This window comes from Erpetoichthys calabaricus, chromosome 3 (assembly GCF_900747795.2).
Source record: "Erpetoichthys calabaricus chromosome 3, fErpCal1.3, whole genome shotgun sequence".
NCBI classification, from domain to species: Eukaryota; Metazoa; Chordata; class Cladistia; order Polypteriformes; family Polypteridae; genus Erpetoichthys; species Erpetoichthys calabaricus.
The window spans coordinates 279,859,531-279,882,642 of NC_041396.2; the positions used below are offsets into that span (position 1 = coordinate 279,859,531).

The 23,112-nt window shown below is 39.0% G+C and overlaps 1 protein-coding gene across 1 annotated transcript in view; it reads right to left on the reverse strand.

Moving 5' to 3' along the window:
- sox19b (SRY-box transcription factor 19b) overlaps positions 1 to 21,793 on the reverse strand; it is a 36,340-nt gene extending 14,547 nt beyond the window's left edge. Inside the window, exon 1 of the mRNA XM_028798433.2 lies at positions 20,674 to 21,793. Coding sequence (XP_028654266.1) covers positions 20,674 to 21,320 — 647 coding nt within the window. The 5' untranslated portion in view covers positions 21,321 to 21,793. The remainder of the gene's footprint in view (positions 1 to 20,673) is intronic.
- Between the last annotated feature and the right edge of the window lie 1,319 nt (positions 21,794 to 23,112).

A 23,112-nucleotide genomic window follows, 5' to 3' on the forward strand; every position in this document is an offset into this window, starting at 1 on the left:
TCTTCTGTATGTCAGTATTTACACAAACAGTACCAGTGCTTCGTGGTACCACAGAGATATTTACAAAGTCCATTTAAATAATCCTAATTAGAATCTATTTAAATATAGCTACATTAAAATATTTAAGTCATTTAAAAACATCTTCTCAGTTTCAGAAACTATCTTCTTTATTACGGGCTCATGATAGCAAAGCAGATGAGTACCAGCTCAGAGCAAATGCCAAGATACTCATGCCAGGCCACTTATCCAGTTTTGAGAACTAGGAAGACAACCAAGTGGCTGGAGAGAAAGCCATGGGGACAAGAGAAGAACATGCCTCCTTCACTCCTTGCTGGGAAGCCCTCAACCCCCACATACAAGGTCAAGTTAGAGATATAACTAATCTGCGTATATTTGGGTTGTAAGAGGAAAACATGAGTGCAAAAAACAAAAACACTAACCATTGTGTCACTTCAAATAATTTCTGAAACCAGTTAGCTGAAGGGGTACTTGAAACAATGACCATGTAAATCTTTTTTTAGGTTCTCATATTGCACCATCGCTTCATCTCCCACTGCATTCATTTCACCTGGGTGGTGACACTCATGCTGCCGCTGGTGACACAAATAAACACACATTTCATTGCCTCAAACGTGCATACGGTAAAACGCTTTAAGGCTGCTAAACCTTGTGTTTAAGATCAAACGAAATGTCATTGCTGTCATTAATCTGGAGATGGCATCTGATCCTCACCTGAATCTCACCTTAAGGTATAAGCTTCTGGCAGGTTGCCTTTAAGTCACTCCTCCTTCTGAGTGCATCATCAGTGTATCACTCAAATTATTCTTTTAATTGCTTGTTGTTGGCACGACTTAACTAAGTATGAGGCCTGTAATTTCTTGAAGTTGGAGTTCACGGCCAGCAAAAAGAGAATTTAAATATATGAGTTTAAAAAACACGAAGAATGGGAAGAGCAGCTGTAAGGGTTCATTCTGACAAAGGCTGAGATTTCTCCTTAAAATATTCAACACCATCAAGGCCCCGTTTTCTTATAATTACTTTGTTATTGTTGTAGTGGGTGCGCTCTTTTTAAAGTTCTCTGACTGCCTGTTTAGTAGAGTGTAGTAAGGGCTCCCCAAAAAACTGACCCTGCCTAATGATTAGGACCCTGTACAAGTGACCCTGCTTTTTCAGTAAACCCTCAGTCTGAGTATGGTGTGATATAATTTACCATGTCTGCTTAGTAGGGTGCTATATGAATAACTCCACCGCCTGAGCTGGGTGCTTTATAAATGACCGCACCTACGAAGTAGGGTACTATATAAGTATCTGTATCTACTTATTCGGGTGCAATATAAATGACTACAACTACTAATAGGGTGCTATACAAGTACCTGTGCCCACTTAATAGGGTGCTTTATAAATGACCATACCCACTGAGTAGGGTGCTATATAAGAGCTTGTGTTTGCTTAGTAGGGTGCTATATAAATGACCACACCCTCTCAGTAGGGTGCTATATAAGTATGTGTCTACTTAATGGGGTGCAATATGAATGACCACAACTACTAAATAGTGTGCTATACAAGTAATTGTGTCTGCTTAATAGGGTGCTTTATAAATGTCCACACTTACTAAGTGGGTGCTATATAAGTACCTGTGTCTACTTAATAGGGTGGTTTATAAATGACCAAACCTACTAAATAGGGTGGTAAACAAGTACCTGTGTCTACTTAATAGGGTGCTTCATAAATGACAACACCTACTGAGTAGGGTGGTATATAAGTGCTTGTGTTTGCTTAGTAGGTTGCTACATACACTAATTGACCATGTCTTCTACACAGTGTAAGTGACCATATCTATTAAGTAGATTTTATAAAGTCCCATTTCAAGTTTATCATCATGTGTACATGACATACTGACATTATGTCTCCCACAGGGGCGGCACAGTGGCACAGTGGGTAGTGCTGCTGCCTCGCAGTTGGGACACCTGGGGACCTGGGTTCACTTCCCGGGTCCTCCTTGCGTGGAGTTTGCATGTTCTCCCTGTGTCTGCGTGGGTTTCCTCCGGGCGCTCCGGTTTCCTCCCACAGTCCCAAGACATGCAGGTTAGGTGGATTGGCGATTCTAAATTGGCCCTAGTGTGTGCTTGGTGTGTTTGTGTGTGTCCTGCGGTGGGTTGGCACCCTGCCCGGGATTGGTTCCTGCCTTGTGCCCTGTGTTGGCTGGGATTGGCTCCAGCAGACCCCCGTGACCATATGTTCGGATTCAGCGGGTTGGAAAGTGGATGGATGTCTCCCACAGAGTAGTAACGAATGAGCAATACAAACCAGAAATGGTGAATATCACACCATAAATTAAACAAACTTCAGCTGATGGACATACAAAGCAGGCCTGCTCGTGCTCCTGTCATCATGGTTGCCTTTTATGTGATTTTGTAACCCAAATTGTGACTCTGTCTACTAAATAGGGAAGTATATAAGTGACCATACCCAATGGGCAGGGCACTTTAAAGAACAAACTAAGCTGAGGAGAGCACGTTAGTATTCAAGCTGTGGGCTCGTTCAGATTGATTCATTACTAAAGGTGGCCAGCAAACAGGTTGGCTTAGTAAAAGTCCTGTTGTACAGCCTCCATCAAGGATGTCTGGATTTCCCTTTTCACAAAGTAAATAATTTGATGTCAGTCTTCTAAAAGCCCACTGCGAGTCCTTATTACAAGAACAATCATTCAGATGGGGCATTCAACAGCTTTTCTCTGACCAAAGATAAAGACTAGAGGTTTAATAAAATACAGATAATAATACTTCTCTCTTAAGTACAGTAAGCTTCTTGCTGTTTTTATTGCTACTAGCAACACAATTATTATTATTATTATTATTAATTATTAGGGACATGTTGCCAATTAATTTAGAATGTCTTTGTTGTTTGTGTAATTATTATGGGTTGTATTATTAGTAGTGGTATCCATCCATTTATTTTCTGAATCTGTTTTTTTTTCAGTTCAGTATCGCCCTGAAGTTCATTCTAGAAACACCAGCACAAGGTAAAGAGAGATCACTCGAAGGGATGCCAGTTCACAACAGTGCACACTCACATACAGTTCATACCCAATGAGCCAACTCATTCACCAATTAACAACTTATGAAATTTGACAAACAAGAAAAGACCATTCAGTCTATCGAGCTCATTTGTTTAGCTAATTGCTATTCTGTCCCAAAATCGCATTCAGATATTTCTTAAAAGTTGACAAGGTTTCTGCTTCAACTACATGTCACAGTAGTTTGTTCCAGAAATAAAAATATGGGTGGAAAACAAAACACCAGCAAACTACACCCAGAGAGTAGCTGGGTTAGACATGGAGCTCTACAGTTTTTATTCATCGGTGCTCAACATCGCATTACAGTGATGCCATCATTATTACTATTGTTAAAAATAAGAGTAAGAATTCTATTGCCTCATGGATACAAGGTTGAATCATGCTTGTTGTCTGTGTGCAGCTTATGTGTTTTTCCTGTATCACTGTGGGTTTCCTTCTACAGCCCCAAAATTGTGCAGGTTAGGCTAAGTAACATATCCAAACATGACATTCTCATACCCACTTTATCATCACAGAGAACCAAAGCCCATCCTGGTAGCCCATCCAACACCAGGCCCATTAATACATACTCAACCCCAATCAAGGCGAATATAGACCTGTAAATTAACCTAATCCACACATCTCCACACCTATAACATCTAGATATAGGGTCCAAACCTTGGACAATGGATTCATGCATAGACAGTTATAACAACCCCACGTGTCACCCACTCATCAGTAATGCTAAACTGGCCCTTTTTATTAGACTCTGTAACACACTAGTGAGACCAAATCTGGACTGCTGTGTGCAGTTCTGGTCTCTACACTACAAGAAAGACAGAGCAGGACTTAAAGCTGTACAGAGCAGAGCAACTCAGGATTTAAGGACGTGTCTTACTGTGACCGACTCAGAGCCTCAAATTTGTTCGTTTTCGAGCAGAGGAGACTGCATGGAGACCTAATCCGGGATATCAAAATTTTCAAAGGCGTTGATAAAGTAGATCCAGCCGAATTCTTTCTACTTAATGGTGAAACAAATACTCGAGGACACAAATGGAAATTAAGGGGAAGTGCAATATGTCCAGGGCTCTTTCCAGACTTTATGGGCAATGCTGGCCCCACATCCCCAAAATGGAAAAAATGAGTCAGATATTGAATTGATACTGGATTATAGATTATTAATAATAATAATAATAATAATAATAAACAGAAATTAAACAGAACTTCACATGATTTATGTAGGAAACATATATCAGGACCTAATAATAATAATAATATAGCAATCGTGTCTAATTTCTTTATGTTTTCATTGTTATAAACAAACCTTTTGGCTTTATTGTCCTTGCTGTTATTGCAGTAGCTGTTGACTTAATCTTATAAATGGATTACACCTAATTTTCCTTCATCTTCCTTTTAATGTTATAGAGATTCATGTCTCTTTTGAACCTGCTTTCTTCACTACTGACTGTCGGGTGGTGATTATCATATTACAGGAAATTGTTTGTTTGTGTTTCTCTTGTGCCTGCGGTGGTCACTTCCTGCAGGTGTGTTCTGAGGGTGAGGCAGTGTGACCTGAACTAGAAAGCTAAGGGTCGGCTATCAGCCACCATCATGGACACCCTGTGCCATCCTGAGTGTGTCATTTCATCTCCAAGTGCTCATACCTGTAAAGCACCTCCAGTTAGGGGTCACTTGGGAAAGCTGCTGTACACCTAATAAAGGATAGCCATTACATCAGCCCAGCAACCGTGGTGTTGCACTTTATAAATCACAAGGTTTCTGGCTTAAGCACCTCGACTAAGCTGCTCAGCCTGGGCTTACTCCAGTTGTACAAATGTGAAGACTTGTTCAGCACACTTGTAAAGCATCTGGGATTGGCTTTTATTCTACCCTTAGAAGAGTATCCTTTTTGGAAAGGCACTATATAAAATGGTGTGTCTGTAACCTGAAGTCTTACCCGAGTTAATCAGTTCATTTATCAAGTCTCTAATTGTAGAAACACGGAAAGAATTACAATATAGCTTTGAAAAAAAGTTGTAGCTTATTCTGTGTGGTCCTGAGTCACAGAATATGTCCGCATCGCAAATAAAGGAAGACAGAAACAACTGTTTTACACTTCTGCTATGCAGGTGGTTTTGGACAAGCTTGTTATAAAAGTGTTAACAGAACAGGTCAGAAAGTGACACTGTAAGCAAAGGGGGCACGTGCTGTCTGAACTTGCATTCATAAAAATACATTCGGCTCTTTTACAGCTTTCACATCTTACTATCTGACTACTACATTTTTTTCATCCATTTTATAATATTTTCCTTTTAAAAGGCAAACAAACGCCATGGTATGGCTAATCAATTGTGTTCTCAAGACTTCGCCTCATGTGAACATGGCTCTGATCCTAAATTGCATAAGCAGATGGTGAAGAAAGATGTAAGGATGAGTGAATGGAGACATATTTCTTACGTTAAAATTAAAATTAGTGGCTACTACACCAATCCAACATCAGGAATTCAAGTTGTGTGCCTGTCACTCTGTCTGTCGTTTTCCCCCTTGCATGCCAGTTTCTTTTTTTTTTTCTTTTACATCCCATGAACTGGCATTCTTGATCAGCACTATGATTTTGAATTGGCATCCTGTCCAGGCTTGGTTCTTGCCTTGTGTCCCGATGCTGCCAGGATAGCCTCTGCCTGTGAAACCTTAAATTATACTATTATGTAATGGCATATTACACCCTTCAAAGTTTTCACAATATCCTTCTACTTCTTATTGTCTTTATGTTAGCAAGAGTGAAGTTTTATTCACTTTTGGATTATTGAAATATTGTTATTATGTTCAACATTGAACAATGACATACTTCATTACTATAGCTAACACATGTCAATGGGGGACATTATTATTCTTTAATGGTTGCCCTGTTTTAGTTGCATAGCGGCTAATCCTACCCTGCAAGCACTGGGTACAAACCTGGAACCAACCCTGGCTAGAATATCAATCTATCAGCGGGCACACTCACATATGCCAGTTGATCCAGCACACACACATATGTCTTTGAAATGTGAAGTATAAAGACTCACAGCCAAGGGAAGAATGTGACAAGTGTACAGAGACGGTGACCTGACCAAGTCCATAAGGCATGAGGTGAACCACTACCTCACCTGGCCATGCATCACCATTACCTTTAATTTTCCATTTTTGAAATAGTTCTTTAGTAGACTGTACACATTTTGCTTCAAGACATGATTTATCCTTTTTCATTTCTCCCTATTGTAACAAGCCCTCTTTAAACGGTCAGCATGCTCCTGATTAATTTCAGGAGCATTCTTCTTAATGAGAATCACTACCATGATCGTCACGATCAAAGATAAAGCCTTTCCACAGGTTGTTAGGCCGACTTGTTTAGACTAACATGATTAGAATGGTCGAACCTGGAAAGAGCAGGAGCAGAAGATGGATGAACTGAGAGATTTTCATGTCAGTGATAATCAATGCACATATCATATTTGGCCTTCTACAGCAGCCATCCTACTGAATGGAGCTATATAAGCATGAAGTAAACTGAATTGAAACATCTGAGGAATGGAAAGTGTTACAGAGACAGCGGGAGAGGTACAGCTAAACTAGTCATTCAACACTTCACTAACACTTCACAGCACTCGATATTAACTCCATCCAGTTCAGAGGTATGGGCGAAATGTTACCTGTCATGGGAATCCAGTTTGGATACTCATATGCTCCCTGACCTGCACACACTTACAAAACATCACTTCTTACTGGAAAGCCCACGCAGACACAAGGAGAACCTGCAAACTCCAAACAGGTGGTAGCCAGGCTGGGATTTTAACCCAAGACTCCAAGTGTGTAAGTGTGTGTGTGTGTGTATGTCTGTTAGTCAGCTATGTGTCCTGTCCAGGGTTGTTTTCAGGCTTGCACTTGATGCTTCTAGAACCCTAAATCTAAACCTAACCCCGAAAGTGTCATGTTATGTTAAGTGGTGCTATGGAAGAGTGAGGCTAACCACTGCACCACAACAACACATTGTGTAATAAGTCACATTTGAAAATAAAGACACAGTCAGTGACAGGTCAGTGTGTCACATGTAGATAAACAAAGTGCTATATGTATTCCTAAGTTTCTAAAAACAACATCCCAATATAGCACCTTTCTATACGGAATACCAGCCTCCAGATTCCGTTTTCTGATCCCTCATTTTTTAATACAGGGTCACAGACAGTAAGAACTCATTACATACATCATGGAGTGCAAGGTGGTGGTGCTGCTTATTAACCTTGAATGGGATGCCAGCCCATAACACCTCACACTCAATCCTACATCTTCACCCCAAGCCAATTTTAAGTTAAATCTCCAGGATTCAGGAGGGAACAGAAGTACCCAGCAGAAAATCATATGAAACAGGGGAGGCCTGCCAACCACCACAATGACAGTGTCCAGCCCAGGAGCTGAATCAAGGTGACAAGGTTTGTAATGCAGCAGCTTTAACTACTGCGCCACTGTGCCACCCAAAAATGTTGCGTATGTTTTTATGTTTCTTGTAATGAGAGGTTTACTGTTTTAGGTGACTAATGTGAGGTCTCACAGTGATTCAAAAGTAGGCATTAAGACCAACCTCCTGCTATCTCACAGTCCGCTACCCTGGTCATTAGGTCACATTACCAAACTGATATAGGAATTTGTGCTTGCTCATTTTTTGTTTGTTTGTTTCAATTGCTGTGTTTCTTCTCAAAAGGGTAGCCCCCTTTTAAACAATTCGATCAAATAGGAAAGCTGACGATTTAAGCTAAATTAATAACAAATATCACCAAATACATATGGGAGGGGTGGCAGAAAAGTGAAAGCCCTCACCCTGCTATGCATGTGTGTCTTTGCCTTCACTTCATTAACCATAATTTGGGACTATGTGTAATAACAATGTAAAAGTAATTAAATTACAGAGACCTTATTACTTAGAAGTAATAACCTGAATACAAATGTTTACAACACATAGTATGAGAGGACAGCAGGCAGGCAATTCAGCTAAACAGAGGAACGTTATGTGCACCAAGGAGGTGAAAGGTTAAAATGACAACTTTCACAGTGTTGAGTACAGGGCGATGAGAAGAGGTTGTATTTCTTTCTTTATGAGGACTTCCTGTTGGATTTTGCATTTTTTGTATTTAAAATCCATCCATCCATTTCCTAATTCAAATATCCAGTGCAAGTTGACAGGGAGCCGAAGCCTACTGTAGCAGCACTGGACACAAGAAAGGAATAAACCCATGTATCCCAGAGGTATTTAAGATGACAATGTCACCCAAATAAAATATAATTAACAAATTAAATAGACATCTGGATAAAACTTCAGCTACAACCCTGTCAGCCCCTAAGGATGCAGAGATAGAAGTTTATTCAAACCTGTCAGAACATATACTACTATATTTTTTTGCAGAATAAATACAAATAATTAAAATAATAATAACTTTAAATTAAAAAACAATCGACAAGAACATCAGTAAATATTTTCCAGATGTATAGTGTTTTTTGGTGGCATGTTCATGAAAGTTCTTTTTATCTTTAGCCAAATTGGAAATTTTCTTTTCGTTTTAGTAATTCTTGTGTGTTATTTGAGAAGAATTGCTGTTGTTTGTTATAAAAGTTATATTTTTATTTATTAAACGACTGTAAAAAACTAAAATTCCATCTTGGTACGAATAAGTATTATCTATCTTTTATAGCGCCTTTCACATTGTAAAGTATACATAGTTGTTACATTTCATTTCAAAACACACACAGCAAATCGCCAGTGTGTTAAACGAACTCTTCAACATTATATATGGAAAAATTCTTTCCATATACTTCTAGAGGTTTGCGCACATAACTGTCCATTGAGGTATCCTGAAAATGCGTACCCGTTGTCTCAGCACTTAAGCACACAAAATTTAAAACCAAATTTAAATAACAGAGTTAGTCACAGTTGGCATTTCATGAAATCTGAGCATTCAGATAAATGGTGACGCAGATACACGACAGGGATACGAACGTTTAATAGTATAGCAATCGAAAGTATATGAATTTGACCCAATAGAGGTGAACCAATCCGAGTTCTGGGCATGAATGAAGGGTAGATGGATGGGCAGACACACCTACTCTCACACGTTAGAGAAAAACGACATTAAAGGTGAGCACGCGGCGGCGTATAGAGCGCTGCTGACCCCATTCATTTGCCTTCCTCGACGACGGACCCGCTGACAGCGGCTTCGTAATGACAGGATCGCCGCTCCTTCCCTTTTTACTTTGAAGTCTGACAGCTTGAAGGAACCTCACCGGCTGCTAAGTTACTTTAAAGTAAAACTTTTAATTACAGACGCGGTTCATGCTAAACATTGCAATTCACATGCGACGTTGACAAGCTAATTGCGCGTCTCCTTAACTTCACGTGTGCACACACATTAACGGTAAAATCCCAAAGGAAAGTTAAGGGATTTTGTTTTTAAAACGATTAAAAGAAACATGGCGCTTTATTGCCCAGTTACTGTAAACCAACAGTAAGACATAACAATAATAATAATAATAATAATAACAGAAAAAAAATAAAATAGGTGAAGGAATTGATGCGTTTCTCCAAAATGGTTTGTTATTATTATTATTATTACTATTATTATTATTATTATTAACAGTAGTAGTACTAGCGCTATGTTTTGTAATTGTTCTGATCGCTAGCATCCCTATGGCATATACTTAATGTTCCTGTCACTCGCCAGAAGCTAAAACATTCGTCTCCAGCTCCGTACAGATGCTGCCACTGATATTAAAATCATAAGAGTAATACATTTTAATAGTAATAATATTGTAGTATGTTGAATAACTACTTATTCTTTTTCGTGCCGTGCGCCTTTGCTTCAAAGCTTTCTCCCGTCATGTACCTGTTGCTTCCAGGTTTCCTCCGTTCCCGTATACATCCCAATATTACCAATCCTTCCATCCATCTTAATCCATTCATCCATCCATTCTCTTGACTCACTAATCCAGTGCAGGATCGCGGGGTAGCTGGAGCCTATCCCAGTAATCATCTGCCACAAGGCAGGAACAATTCCTGGACAGGAAGCCTTCCCATCACTGGGTGAACACAGACACACACATATCAGGGTCGATTTAGCAACGCCAGTCCACCCAAACTAAATAGCTTTGATCGGTGGGTGAAAACTGGATTACGCTGATGTAACCAACACGCACACGGGGAGAACATGCAAACACCACGCGGAGGGGATCGGGGATACGAACGCCGGTCTCCTTATTACGAGGCAAAAACGTTACCTTAGAATTAATAGGAATAGAGTAGCGAACTCAGAAACTGCGGCAAGAATAATTTTCTCAGGCAACAACCCATACAATGTAGTTTCTAGTTGCTTGTTAACCTAACCTTCATGTCTTTGGGATGTGAGCGTAAAAATAGAGGTTTATTGGGGAAAACCCTACAAAAGCATCAGGTGGACGCAAAAATACCCATAGAGACAGCGAGCATGACTGAAATAGTAATATTAATGGTTGTATTGGTATTTTAATTCACGGCGTTTCAATTAACTTTTCTTTAAGATGACGTTTTCTTTAGGACAAAAAAATCACTGGTCGATTCATTTACATTTGACTAAAAGAATGTGTGAACCGCTCAGCTATCCATCTTCCAACCTGCTTATCAGGCAGAGTCGCGGGGCAGCTAGAATTCACCGGGCAAGGCAGGAACACCACGTGGTCTGCGCGCTATACACTGACACACTCACACACTAGAGCCAACTGTGAACCGTTATAATTAATGAAAGGTTTGCTTATGTTACGTCTGAATTAATAAAGTACAGTGTCCATTCAGACGATTACGCTACATAAAGCCTTAATCATATACTCAGTTTTTGTTGAATGTAATCTCACATTGAGTAGTTCGTAGACGTTGAAAAGTCACTCGTATAAACACGTCTGCAGATCTTTAACGACCTGTCAAGGGGCGTTGGTAACTCTGAGTAGGGACCACTTTAGGCCGAGAAGGGCTGTGGCTGAGGCTAGGAAATGAGTTCTGGCCGCTAATAAAAATTCCCTCTTCCCATTCACTATGTGATGGTTCTGGATTAGAAATGTTTCAGAAAATGTGGTTTATCTGCTTCCGTTCATGACGGTTATGTTACAAGCTGACAGACGAGAGAAGAAACCACATTAGAAATGCTTTATAGATAGATAGATAGATAGATAGATAGATAGATAGATAGATAGATAGATAGATAGATAGATAGATAGATAGATAGGAAAGGCACTATAAGATAGATAGATAGATAGATAGATAGATAGATAGATAGATAGATAGATAGATAGATAGATAGATAGATAGATAGATTCTATCTATCTATCTATCTATCTATCTAAGTGACCTTGAAAATGTGGTAATAATAACAGACCACCCATTGTTGATTGAATCACATGTACTACATTTCTAGTTTTCTGTTTCCTGGTCGCGTTACAGTGTGGAGAGTGGGCCTCGTGTTCCCATAGTTAACTTATTAAATACTAGTAACTACTAAATTAACTTATTTTCCTCATTGCGTTCTACATACACGAGCCTGTAGTTGGGATGCTGTGTTTTTGCCAGGCGCTATAGATTTGACTCCGCGCTCGGTCGCTGGCAGTGCGGAGTTTTCACTTATTCTCCGTGACCGCCTCGTTTTCCTTCGAAACCCCGCAAACCGATCGAGCTGCGAGTGTGCGCTGCCAATCTGCTTCTTGATTTGCTTCTCATGATTTCATAAAACAGGGAGCGCAGAGGCTGGAATTTTAGATAGCATCATTAAATGTTATAAACTCTATAGTAATATTGTTGGAGGCGGCAAGGAGATAATTTGGGATTTTATCATGAGGGAGAAAGACCTCACAGGACGGCTTGGTTTGACCAACGTGGCATCACCTGTAACTGCCGCCATGTATAAACACTAAGCGCACTTTTGAAGATGTAATCAAGTTTTGTGGGATATGCGGTAGTTTGTTAACAACACCACCACTTCCTTCAAAAGTTTTCGTTGAACACGGCAGATTGGACGGCAAATGATTTATTTATTTCTTACGGTCTCCCTTATTTATTTTACAACGATTCTTTTAAATAACGTGTTACATGTACGGTGCGCGCTAACTGTATTTTATTCAAATCATTATTCGTTTAACAAATTAACTCGAAAGTGAAACCTACGGTCTGCATGCACAGCACCCATACTAATCGTGACTCTTTGAAAGTTTAAAAAGAAAGGACTGAAGGCTGAAGGCATCCCTCATCTGCAATTGAAAAGCTCACTCCTGGGGTCCCTCGTTAAAGCTCGTTGAGCGGGCACCTCTAAGAAGCCCACCTCGTTTCCATTAGAATAAGACGTTGAATGTTTGAGCTTTAATAAAGAAATGGGCCGTCACCGCCCTCTTTGGCGGACATCTCATTGAAGTGAGGTCCTGTTTCTAAATCGAGATGGCGATCATCTCCCACTCACTTACATAAGTTTCACAAGAGTTGTTTTTGAACCTAAGAAATGCAAGTCATCATTATACCTCATCGTTTACAGCGGACACAATCCGAATCCGGTTATGAACAAAATAAATAAAATATGATAATTAGAAGGAATTATAATAACTCATTTCCAAGCGAAGAGCTTCATGTGCTTGTATTTTTTTTCAAAAACATGAGAAAAGTCGTTTTCAGGAATTCAGTTTCTTAAGAAAACTTTATAATCCACAGGTAGTTGTGCAATACCTTTGACGAACGCACGCGGCGCCCGCAAGCTCCACGCTTGGATTTACAAAGAGCCTGAAATGCGGCTACAGCCAATATCGGACATTAAACTCTCCTTTTAGTCCGGGAAATAAGTAAATTAAATAAACAAAATAGATTTCATTTTAAAAAGAATTCTTATAAACGATTTCTTCGAATTGGGAAAAAGGTTTCATTATTAAAGGGACCTTTAAGTTTTCATAGAGCATGGGAAAGGCGCTATAGAAATAAAATGTATTATTATTATTATTGCAATAAACTATGCTTATGTGGAAGTTTCTTGTTTCATGTCTGTTTTATAAGTTTATCGTACCCAATATACTGTTGAATTTTTATTATGTTTGTTTAAATAATAAAAAATGCGCACCTGGTACTTTGCAAAATTAAACGGTTTCACGTTCTGTTTAAATGATGAGGATTTCTTTATTTAAAATATCTTTGTCTCTTAAAGCTAAGAAAATGCATTCTTGTTCATTCACGTCCGCAGGCATCCATTTCCAATTCGCATTTCCGTGACAGAGGTTAGCGAATTAATGGCGATGCAGCATCCTGAGATTTTATCTTATATGTAGAATTGCGGATTTACTCTCCATAAAAACTATTAATTGATCATTTTCCCAAATAAACTGCACTATTTGAAGCCTTCCTCACGCAAGCTGATGTTTACCACTAAAAGCTATTGGCCGATCACAGATGTTGGTCTTATAGGACAAACCACATACGAGATGTGAAATATAGAAATCTGCTTTAAAATTAAAATTCATGTCGGTGACCTAGTTGGCTAAGTAAGGTGCTGAACTGGAAGTCACACGGCTGTGGGCTCAGTTTCTAGTGGGACCCTGAGCGAGTCACCGCACCTGCCGGTGCTCCCAGTGTAGAAAAACTGACCTGCACCCGAGTGGGTGAATGAGCTGCGGGGAAAGCGAACCAAAAAAATACACGAAAATTGTAATTAACGGCGTAGAACTGAGACTTCCAATCACTTCCTGGAGTGTCGCAATGCTTGTGCGTTCATGTTTAATTTCTTAAATAAAAATCAATTCACTAATCACTGCAGTTAATTGAACCTGCTGTTTAATTACATGGCTTGATCCTGTTCTCGGCCTCCACAATTACCAATAAATAAGCGACTTTCTTACAGTTTTGAGCAAGACCCGTATTGTAATTATAGACTGTAGTATGTAGATCACTTTATTCATTTTCTGTCTTTCTTTTCTTTCAATGTTTTGCTGCTTGTTCGTTACAATTTCAATTGCTCTTAACCAGCTGCCATTTAACAGAAAAGGAAAAATAAAAAGTCAAAGAGTCAAACGAAGATTTTAATACATTTTGCCCAAGGGTTTTGATATTTACAACATAAGATTAGGAATGAGATTTTAAAGAGCCCATTTGATGAAATATAGAACACGAAATTGTGATTGTGAGTCACTTTGGATAACGACTGAAAGCTAAATAAATGAAAAATTAAATATAATATAATATAGCGCCTTTCACTGGTAAGATCTGGGGACAAAATAGTTATTTGTAAAGCATATATGTTATTGCTTATTATTTGGCTGCTGCCTTTCATGGCGACTTACAACATTTGAGATACAGTTGGTGACGTTTCTTTTGCTGGCTTCTAGCTGGAGCACAGACGTGCAGGTGAAGTGACTTGCTCAAGGTCACACAGTGTCAGTAGCAGGATTTAAACCTACAAACTCACACCAAAGCAATATATATATATATATATATATATATATATATATATATATATATATATATATATATATATATATATATATATATATATATATATATATATATGGGGCATTCCGTTTTGAGCTACAGGGTACGGACACAGCAACAATAACAATAATAATAATATGATGGATAGGCATTGTAAAGTAGTTGTTAACAAATCCTTAAGCGTCGATTCCACATTTTTCTGTATAAGTGAACAACAATAATAGTAATAACCCGTTCTAAAAACGATGATTTGATTTAATTTATGTTATAAAAATGTTACCAATTTAAAGTACATGTTTAAAAAAATAAAAAGTATTTAACGAACGCTCCCATTAAGAGTGATCACTTTCCAATTAGACGGCTCTTGTGCAGCTGCTTCTGCTCACATATTTATTTACAAAGTGAGCCCCTGCAGGTGAAGTGACTCGCAGGGTCGCCGTGTAGAAACTGAACTATCAACCGTAAGCGATGTGCAGTGTAACGCAGGCAAGGATGTTAAGAGAGGGGCTTTGATTTTAGGACGTGTTTTAGTGACTGCTAGTAAACTTGAATCGTTTTGGAAATCTCAGATAAAGATGAGTGCTTATTAGAGGAGGTATACGTCACTTCTGAAAATATAATCAATACATAATAAAATGAACCATGCTTATGTTCCTTCTTTGGAATCTGTGTGATGGATTGAGGACATAAAAATGAGAAAATGCCATATTATCAACATTTTCTGTTACAGATAGAATACATTTCTAAGAAGATTCCGTTAAGAAGCTTTAGGCGTGTGATGCTATGATTCAAACACTAAAAGATGTGCTCGATAACGATCGTCGATAACTTCATTTCAAATGAAAGCTGACCCCTATAGGAAACCGGTAAGGGCGCGTAAATTACTGGCTCTTGAAAGCCCCTCTGCCTCCGCAGCCCTTCCGCTTGTCCCAAGAGCTCTTCATCGGCGTTGTACGTGACGTAGCGGCAGCGCCTAACGGCTTTGGCTGAATCAGGGACGACTCGTTAAATTCAGTTTTGAAAAAGCAGTTCAAATGTCCTTTTCAATTTTGGAGGCTCAGTGGCGTATTTGTTCTAACCAATCACAATGCCCGCTTGGCCGAATTCTACAGGTCCAGTCGGGTTTTTCCTCCAATTCTTTAGTCCGCCTGCCCTGGCCTCAGTGCACTCGAGTGAGCAAATATTGTCATTGCCTCGAATGTATGTGGCAAATAGTGCAGCCTGAATGTCAACGATATGAAGGTGGATCAGCTTTGTTAGCTCAAAGCCTTTGTAGAAGGTGAGGTTACCAACTCACTTCAAATGCAGAACGCAGATTTATTTTAAGTGATTTCATAACTGCCGGAACCTTTAATCCTCCTATGCACAAAAGCATGTTTATCACTGTTTGCTTTACTTTTTTTGAGTGTGCAAATAGAAATACCACTCTAGCACAGGCAGTGCCCAGTAACTTACATATCAGACTTGTTTCAAACTCCCTTAGTCACTCTTCCTTATGTAGCATTTTAAAGGGGGAAAAAAAAAGCTATAAAAGCAGGTCTGCGGTGACACTGCGGTAGGCGCTGCGACACACGAATCCAGCGTCATGTAGCTCGTGTAGACTTTGCACGTTCTCCCCGTGTTTGCCGGGCTTTTCCTCTCTCATCCCCGAAGACGTGCAGGCACACTGAGATGGTCTGCCCCCCCTTATAGGACTGGAGCCCAATGTTACCAGTATTACCTCTGGCGACCCCGAAATGAATTACGCAAGACTGAGATGGTCATGTTCTGTAACATATATAATGCCGGTGTAATCCCTATTTATAATTTATGATAATAAAGGAACGGAAAAGTACGTTCAGCATCAAGATAACTTTGTCGTTTTTATTACACTGTTTTTAGTTTTTACAAAAGACAAATGAAGTACATAGTTAACCACAATATCGCAATACCACCGCCTTGTAAACCTCTTTTGACAGTTGCTGTATTATTCTGTTGCGCGAGTCTATGTAGTCCATACATCATTTAAGACGAGTGGGTGACATGCAGTTCGATTGTAACCCTCGGGCAGTAAAGATTTGTACATGCCCCATTAAAAAAGTTGCTACTTTTAACGCTTCGTTGCAAGCATTTTAACGCTTTGTCACAAGGTGTGATCTGAAAGTAAAATGTCAAGCCTGGCGACCCACGAGAAAAGCAAAAGCCACGCCAGTCTCCTTCTCTTTACTAAGAGCGCCGTTTAAAGACATAAAGTAACGCGGGCTTGTTTGTTTTAGCGCTACAAGTGACCCTAACTGCACATTCTTTGATTCTGAATTGGAGGTTCGTGATGAACAGGATATTAAAAAATGTAAATATCAAAAAGACCAAAAACTAAGAAATCAGTGCATCAAAGTTTGTGGCACAGTGTAAGGGGCTCCCATCTTGAACAAGGGAAGTGCCCCTCTATCCTGTCTCCCAGGTCTGGAAAAAAAAAAAAACGAACTCCCAAATTTAGATTGAGCGATGGTTTTAAAATTGTCTCACCATTTATTTAAAAAAGAAGCGTCATGGTTGAACCAGTCTCCCTAATTGAAAATACAATGCTCTTTTTACTAAAGTTTTGGCTCGATAGATAGATAGATAGATAGATAGATAGATAGATAGATAGATAGATAGATAGATAGATAGATAGATAGATAGATAGATAGATAGATAGATAGATAGATAGATAGATAGATAGATTCCTCAAAATAAAGGTGCCAGAGTGAGGGATACCATAGTGGAATCATTTTTGAGTCCCAAAAATCCGTAGATCCCTAACAAGTTAAATACAGTACCATGTACAGGTGGTAACAGATTGTTGTGATTTTAAAAGGACTTTTGCTGCATACAATAACACAGGCTAAGTCCAGGTTTTCTTAACCTGTTAGTGTCCTGGTAGCCTATATAAAGGTTTCATTTTTCTGCATATTAGGAAGTTATTCAAAGCTCAAAGAACCAGCTTCATATGCAAATAACACATCCCAGAATGAAATTGTTTTTTGTTAAGCAATTGCTCTAGGAGGACCACAACACTCAGTAAAGAACCATATATAAAAGGCATTATATAACAGACATAGATAGATAGATAGATAGATAGATAGATAGATAGATAGATAGATAGATAGATAGATAGATAGATAGATAGATAGATAGATAGATAGATAGATAGATAGATAGATAGATAGATAGATAGATAGATAGATAAAAGGCACTATATAACAGACAGACAGATAGAGAAAAGGCAATATGTAACAGACAAGAAAGCAAAACCATAAGTATAGTAAGCAAAACGCTGTATAATTATTAAGGAAAAAAAATAACATTATTAAGTTTTACTGTATTCATAATAGCACACATAAACTATTTAATTTGCTTTAAAAATACACCAAAGATTACCAAAATGTACAGGTGGATCAAAAAAATGTCATTTATTGTGGCAGTGATGTGACCCTTTCCTCTGTCTTTTGTCACCTTTGTAATTCGTTGCTAAAGCTCAAACATGTTGAATGCACATCGATTTTCAGTAAGTATCCTTGCATAGAGGCATCTGCAAAGAATAACAACAACTTAAAGGCTACTTGTCATACACGATGTGTGATTTATTGCAGGTATTTGCGTAAAACGTACAATCTTAAAAAAGAACATTAAAATTAAATCCGATTAAGGGGCTGTGAATCTTATTTTTGAGGTCAGAGCAGTTACACGGGGGCTTTTCTGTGTAATTGTATCGTCTGAATTGTGGTTTTACTCGTTTATCTCTACAGTTGTTGAAAGTCTTTATGCACATTAGTTGACAGAAAGACATAAAATTAGCTGAAGTATATAATATGTCGAATTTTGGCATGTATTTATAAGCATCAGAGGCGTATTTTTTAGAAACTTTCAAAAAGCAAGGACAGTAGAGGGATAAGTTAAATACATAGACGCATATTCCTAAAACCCCACAGATAAACAAAAAGGTTTATATGAATTCGAGGGAACGTATTCTGGACTCTTCATTTTCAGGCAAAAGATTTTCAAAACGATTCTGACCTTCCATTAGTACAAGCTAACCACACACAAAAGTAAAACGTGTTGTGCGTTGTTTATTATAAGTTATTTATTATGTAAAGGAACTAGCCTTACAAATCGAGGAAATCTTTGCTTCATGTCTGCCCTGTAATGTCAAAGTAAACTGCACAACAAAATTTAAATTCGACTTCAAAGTTTTATGCTTATCGCGCGTTTGTTTCCATTTACAACTAATCGATTTTCCATTCAGTGTTTATTAACTGCAAGGTTTGACATACTGTGTCCAAGAAATAAACTCAAAAATGTATAAAAACAAACAAATTTAACTGTTTAACATCACACTGTGAAATACACCTCATTCAAAACAAATCACATCCACATCTGCACTTTTTAAGCTTCTTACAGCAAACCTGGAATGAGATGAAATGTTGCATACAATGGGATTCAAGGAATCCCCTCTGGACATAAATATGTGCGTGTCCTTAAGATGAGGGCACTAAACTCATAGTTTTTGTTTAACTGTGGAGAATAACAGGAACGTTTTTTGTGAACGTACCCTTAGTAAATAATATGACATTTTAAAATAATCAGTCTTGCTACTGAACTGATGTAACGTCATGTGTAAGTTTCGCGTTTCTCACCATAAAGTGCACTCAACTACACTGTATGTTCATAACGCCATAATATCCTCAGGTAGCTCGTGAAGCGCGGCTCAGGATATTAACGGGGTCAGTGCCAGACTGCCAACCTAATTTAAAGTGCTCACAGTGCGTAGACCCAGCCTTAAAATGACCTTGAATGTCTATTCACAGTTAGTTAATAAAAAATAATTTAATGTAGGTATTACACTACAGGGGAAAATAAAAAAAATGTCCACTTAGTTACATTTCTGAATTTAAAATTATTTATACATAGCATATAACGCAATAATAAAGAAAATTTCTGACGATGGTAGAGTTAGAGAAACGAGAAATATCTAACACATAGTGTAATTATTTTTATTAATTATGCGTTCAGTTAATTATATGAGTAAGCCGCTACTTGTAATGCGAGTTCATAAATAAAGACGCTATAAAACGTGTCTATGCCCCTCGTCAGCTCATTGAAAACGAAATAATAATAATAATAATAATAATAATAAACATTTTATTAAATACAAAACGTATTAGGTGAGGCAAAGAACTCATGATATAATCTGAGTTTGCCGCGTGAGTTAATCATTTCATATGCTGTCCTTGATTTAAAATTTAGTTTTCTTTGCTTAGCAGTTTAAAACAGTCACACTTTTTTCTCTTTTAAATAAATAAAAACATAGGCCCCTTTTAATTAAGCGTTTAAGCCGATATTTTCCCGAATTTAAAAATTGTCTTTACTTAAAAAATATGGTCACCTGAGATACGACAACTGATGCTTCAGGCACGGGGAGGGGGAGCGGGGGTCGCTTCATTTTTTTATGTTCCACTTTTGAGTTTGTTCTCTCATTGTTTCTCGTTATTGAATTTTTATGAATGAATTTAAAATTCAAAAATACCAAAGCACGTGCTCTACCGTGTTTACGGGGGGTGGCTCTGCTAAGAACAGTTTTGGTATGATAACAAGTCATTACATACAAAACCGTCAATTTCCTTGATTCCCCCCTTTTTTATGGGAGGAGGGGGGGTCGTGGTGAAGGTGGAGGAAGGGGGGAAACTGGAGCTCATTCCGATGGAAATAGACATAAGGCTGAAACAAATTTTGGAAGGACAGGACGTCGGTCCATCTTAGGGTTATAAATAAACCAAATAGGTAAACGAAACAAAAAAAACGATTTAAACTGATGTACTCATATTTATTGATTTAAAACATCCATTCACACTCAATGTGCTTAAATCAGAACATGTTCAAACCCTAACTATGCACAACTTAAATGTGTTTTTGTTAAGATCTCAAAAAAAAAATGTAATCTTGCGTTAATCTTTGCTGATTCAAAATAACATAAACAATTCAAAACGTACTGTTAAACATAAAAAAATACATAAATAATATTGTTATACACCACTCCAAAGTGTGATGAAATATGAAAATCTGTTGGTTCCGATACCGGACGTAGGCTTCTTACCTGTACGAATTAGCGCCGTTCATGTAGGTCTGCGAGGGGGCCATGCCAGGGGGGTACTGCAGAGCTGACAGGTCATATCGGTGGAGCTGCTGAGTGTAACCCAGCGCCTCACTCTGCATGCCCGCGTACCCCCCAGTGGGGCCCCATCCGTAGCTGTCCATGCGAGGGCTCCCCCCGGGTCCTTGCGCAGCCGCCGCCGCAGCCAGAAGATTGCCGGCGGAGAGCGGGTATTTGCCGGCGGCGTTGTCCTTCTTCAGGAGCGGCTTGTTCTTGCGCCGGGGTTTGTATTTGTAGTCGGGATACTCCTTCATGTGTAGTGCTCGCAGCCGCTTGGCTTCGTCGATAAATGGCCGCTTCTCCGCGTCTGTTAAAAGCTTCCACTCGGCACCAAGTCTTTTGCTTATCTCCGAGTTGTGCATTTTGGGGTTCTCCTGTGCCATCTTGCGTCTCTGGCCACGGGACCAAACCATGAAGGCATTCATAGGTCGCTTTACTTTGTCCATAGGGTCTCCGCCTGGGGGACACGTCCCCTTGGTCCCAGGGTGAGTGGCCCCCACGCCGTTTCCAACTGGGGACATCCCAGAACCGTGTTGATGGGGTGGCGGGGGTCCTGTCGATTTTATCTCATGTTCCATCATGCTGTACATCTTTAAACGCCGGGGGAAAAATCCGAATAAAATAAAATCAAATATACGGGACGAAGAAAGAGATTGAAGAGTCTGTGTTCTGTTAGTTGCCGGAGCCTTGATTACTGTAAACACCGGATTGTAAATCAAGTCAAACTACATTCACCCTGGCAATTAAGATACCTCCCTTCTGAATTCCCCCCGAGGGTTAAGGTGGGAACCAAACTTGGGAAAATTCTCTGTCTCACTAAAGCCACGGCACGCCGGCATGAAAAAAAAGAATTTGTTAATTATCGGAGTCCAATGACATACCTGCGCGCGTGTATTCTTACAGAAGCGTGGACGCGAACGAGTCCTTCATGGGCCGACCGGATCGCGAGCGAGGGCTTCGAAAAGTTCTCACCTACTAATTCTTACAGGCTAACTTCCCAGCTTTAAGTCACGGCTCCGTCAAAAATGTCCAACACTTTTTAAAAAAAAAGTTCTCCCACTTCAGTGAGCATGCTAGTTTATAGGGATATGTTCAGAGTGCCCGACCAACCCGCTTCTAGCTCGCCGACAACGGGCGTTTCTTAAGTGTCACCAATTTACATAACTATTGAAGGGGCGAGGCAACGCTGTGAACTTTTTCAAATGTACACCTTTCTTTCTTTCTTTCTTTCTTTCTTTCTTTCTTTCTTTCTTTCTTAGACTATGCTTAGCAATTAAATTTCACTGCATTTTTTGCATGTCTGTTTATTACTTACTGTATAGCTGAGAACGGGGCAGGCGTGCTTGGATTTGGACTTATTATTCAAGTTGTCACTTTTTTGCAGTTCATACTAGGTAAATAAACTGCACCGAACTTGACATATTATTGACATTATATTATTATTTATTCATTCAGCAGATACTTTTGGCTAAAACAGCTTGCAGATCTGAAGTGGACAATGGTAAATATCAGGACACCTGTGAAAGTAGCAACTATGAATCAGTATGCATAATTCATAAAGGCAATTTAATTGTCTATATACCTTATTTGGGTTACTGTTGTGCAGAAGTAGGCGCACATTTTGTTTATTGTTCCCCCAATAACATTTTGTTTCACCTCAAGTACACTCTTAAAAATAATGGTTCTTTAATGGCACTATAAGGATTTCTACTGGGTTTCGTGGTTCCTCATAGAGCCATTACTTGATCAAAGAACCATTTCATTCTGTGACGGGTTGTTTGCATATAAAGTTGGTCCTTTGGACTTTGAAAAGGTTCTTTATATGTAAAAAAATCTAACAGTTTAAGAAAACCTGGATAAAGCATGTGTTACTGAACAAGAAATTGATGACCCACTGGAATTTCACAAAACTGTTACCATTCATGGTTATTCACTGTATGGAGCCTGTTATGGATCTAAATAAAAATTCTTTCTGGAATCTTTATGTGGCGGTGTCCTTGGGGAACCAAAAATGTTTTTTCTATGGCATCACTCTGAAGAACTGCTCTGGCACTTTATTTTTAAGACTGTACCATTGCAAATGGACTAATAAAGGTACCAAAGTGATTCTTCAGAGCAATGTCATAATGGGACTATTCATCCATGTGAAGTTTTCATAGAGAACCTTTATTTAATTAGATCCGTAAGAATGCGATGGGTTGGCACCCTGCCCGGGATTGTTTCCTGCCTTGCGCCCTGTGTTGGCTGGGATTGGCTCCAGCAGACCCCCGTGACCCTGTGTTCGGATTCAGCGGGTTGGAAAATGGATGGATGGATGGATCCGTAAGAGGTTCTATAAATATCCATCAATAACAGATTTGTGAAATACCAATGGGTTCCTGA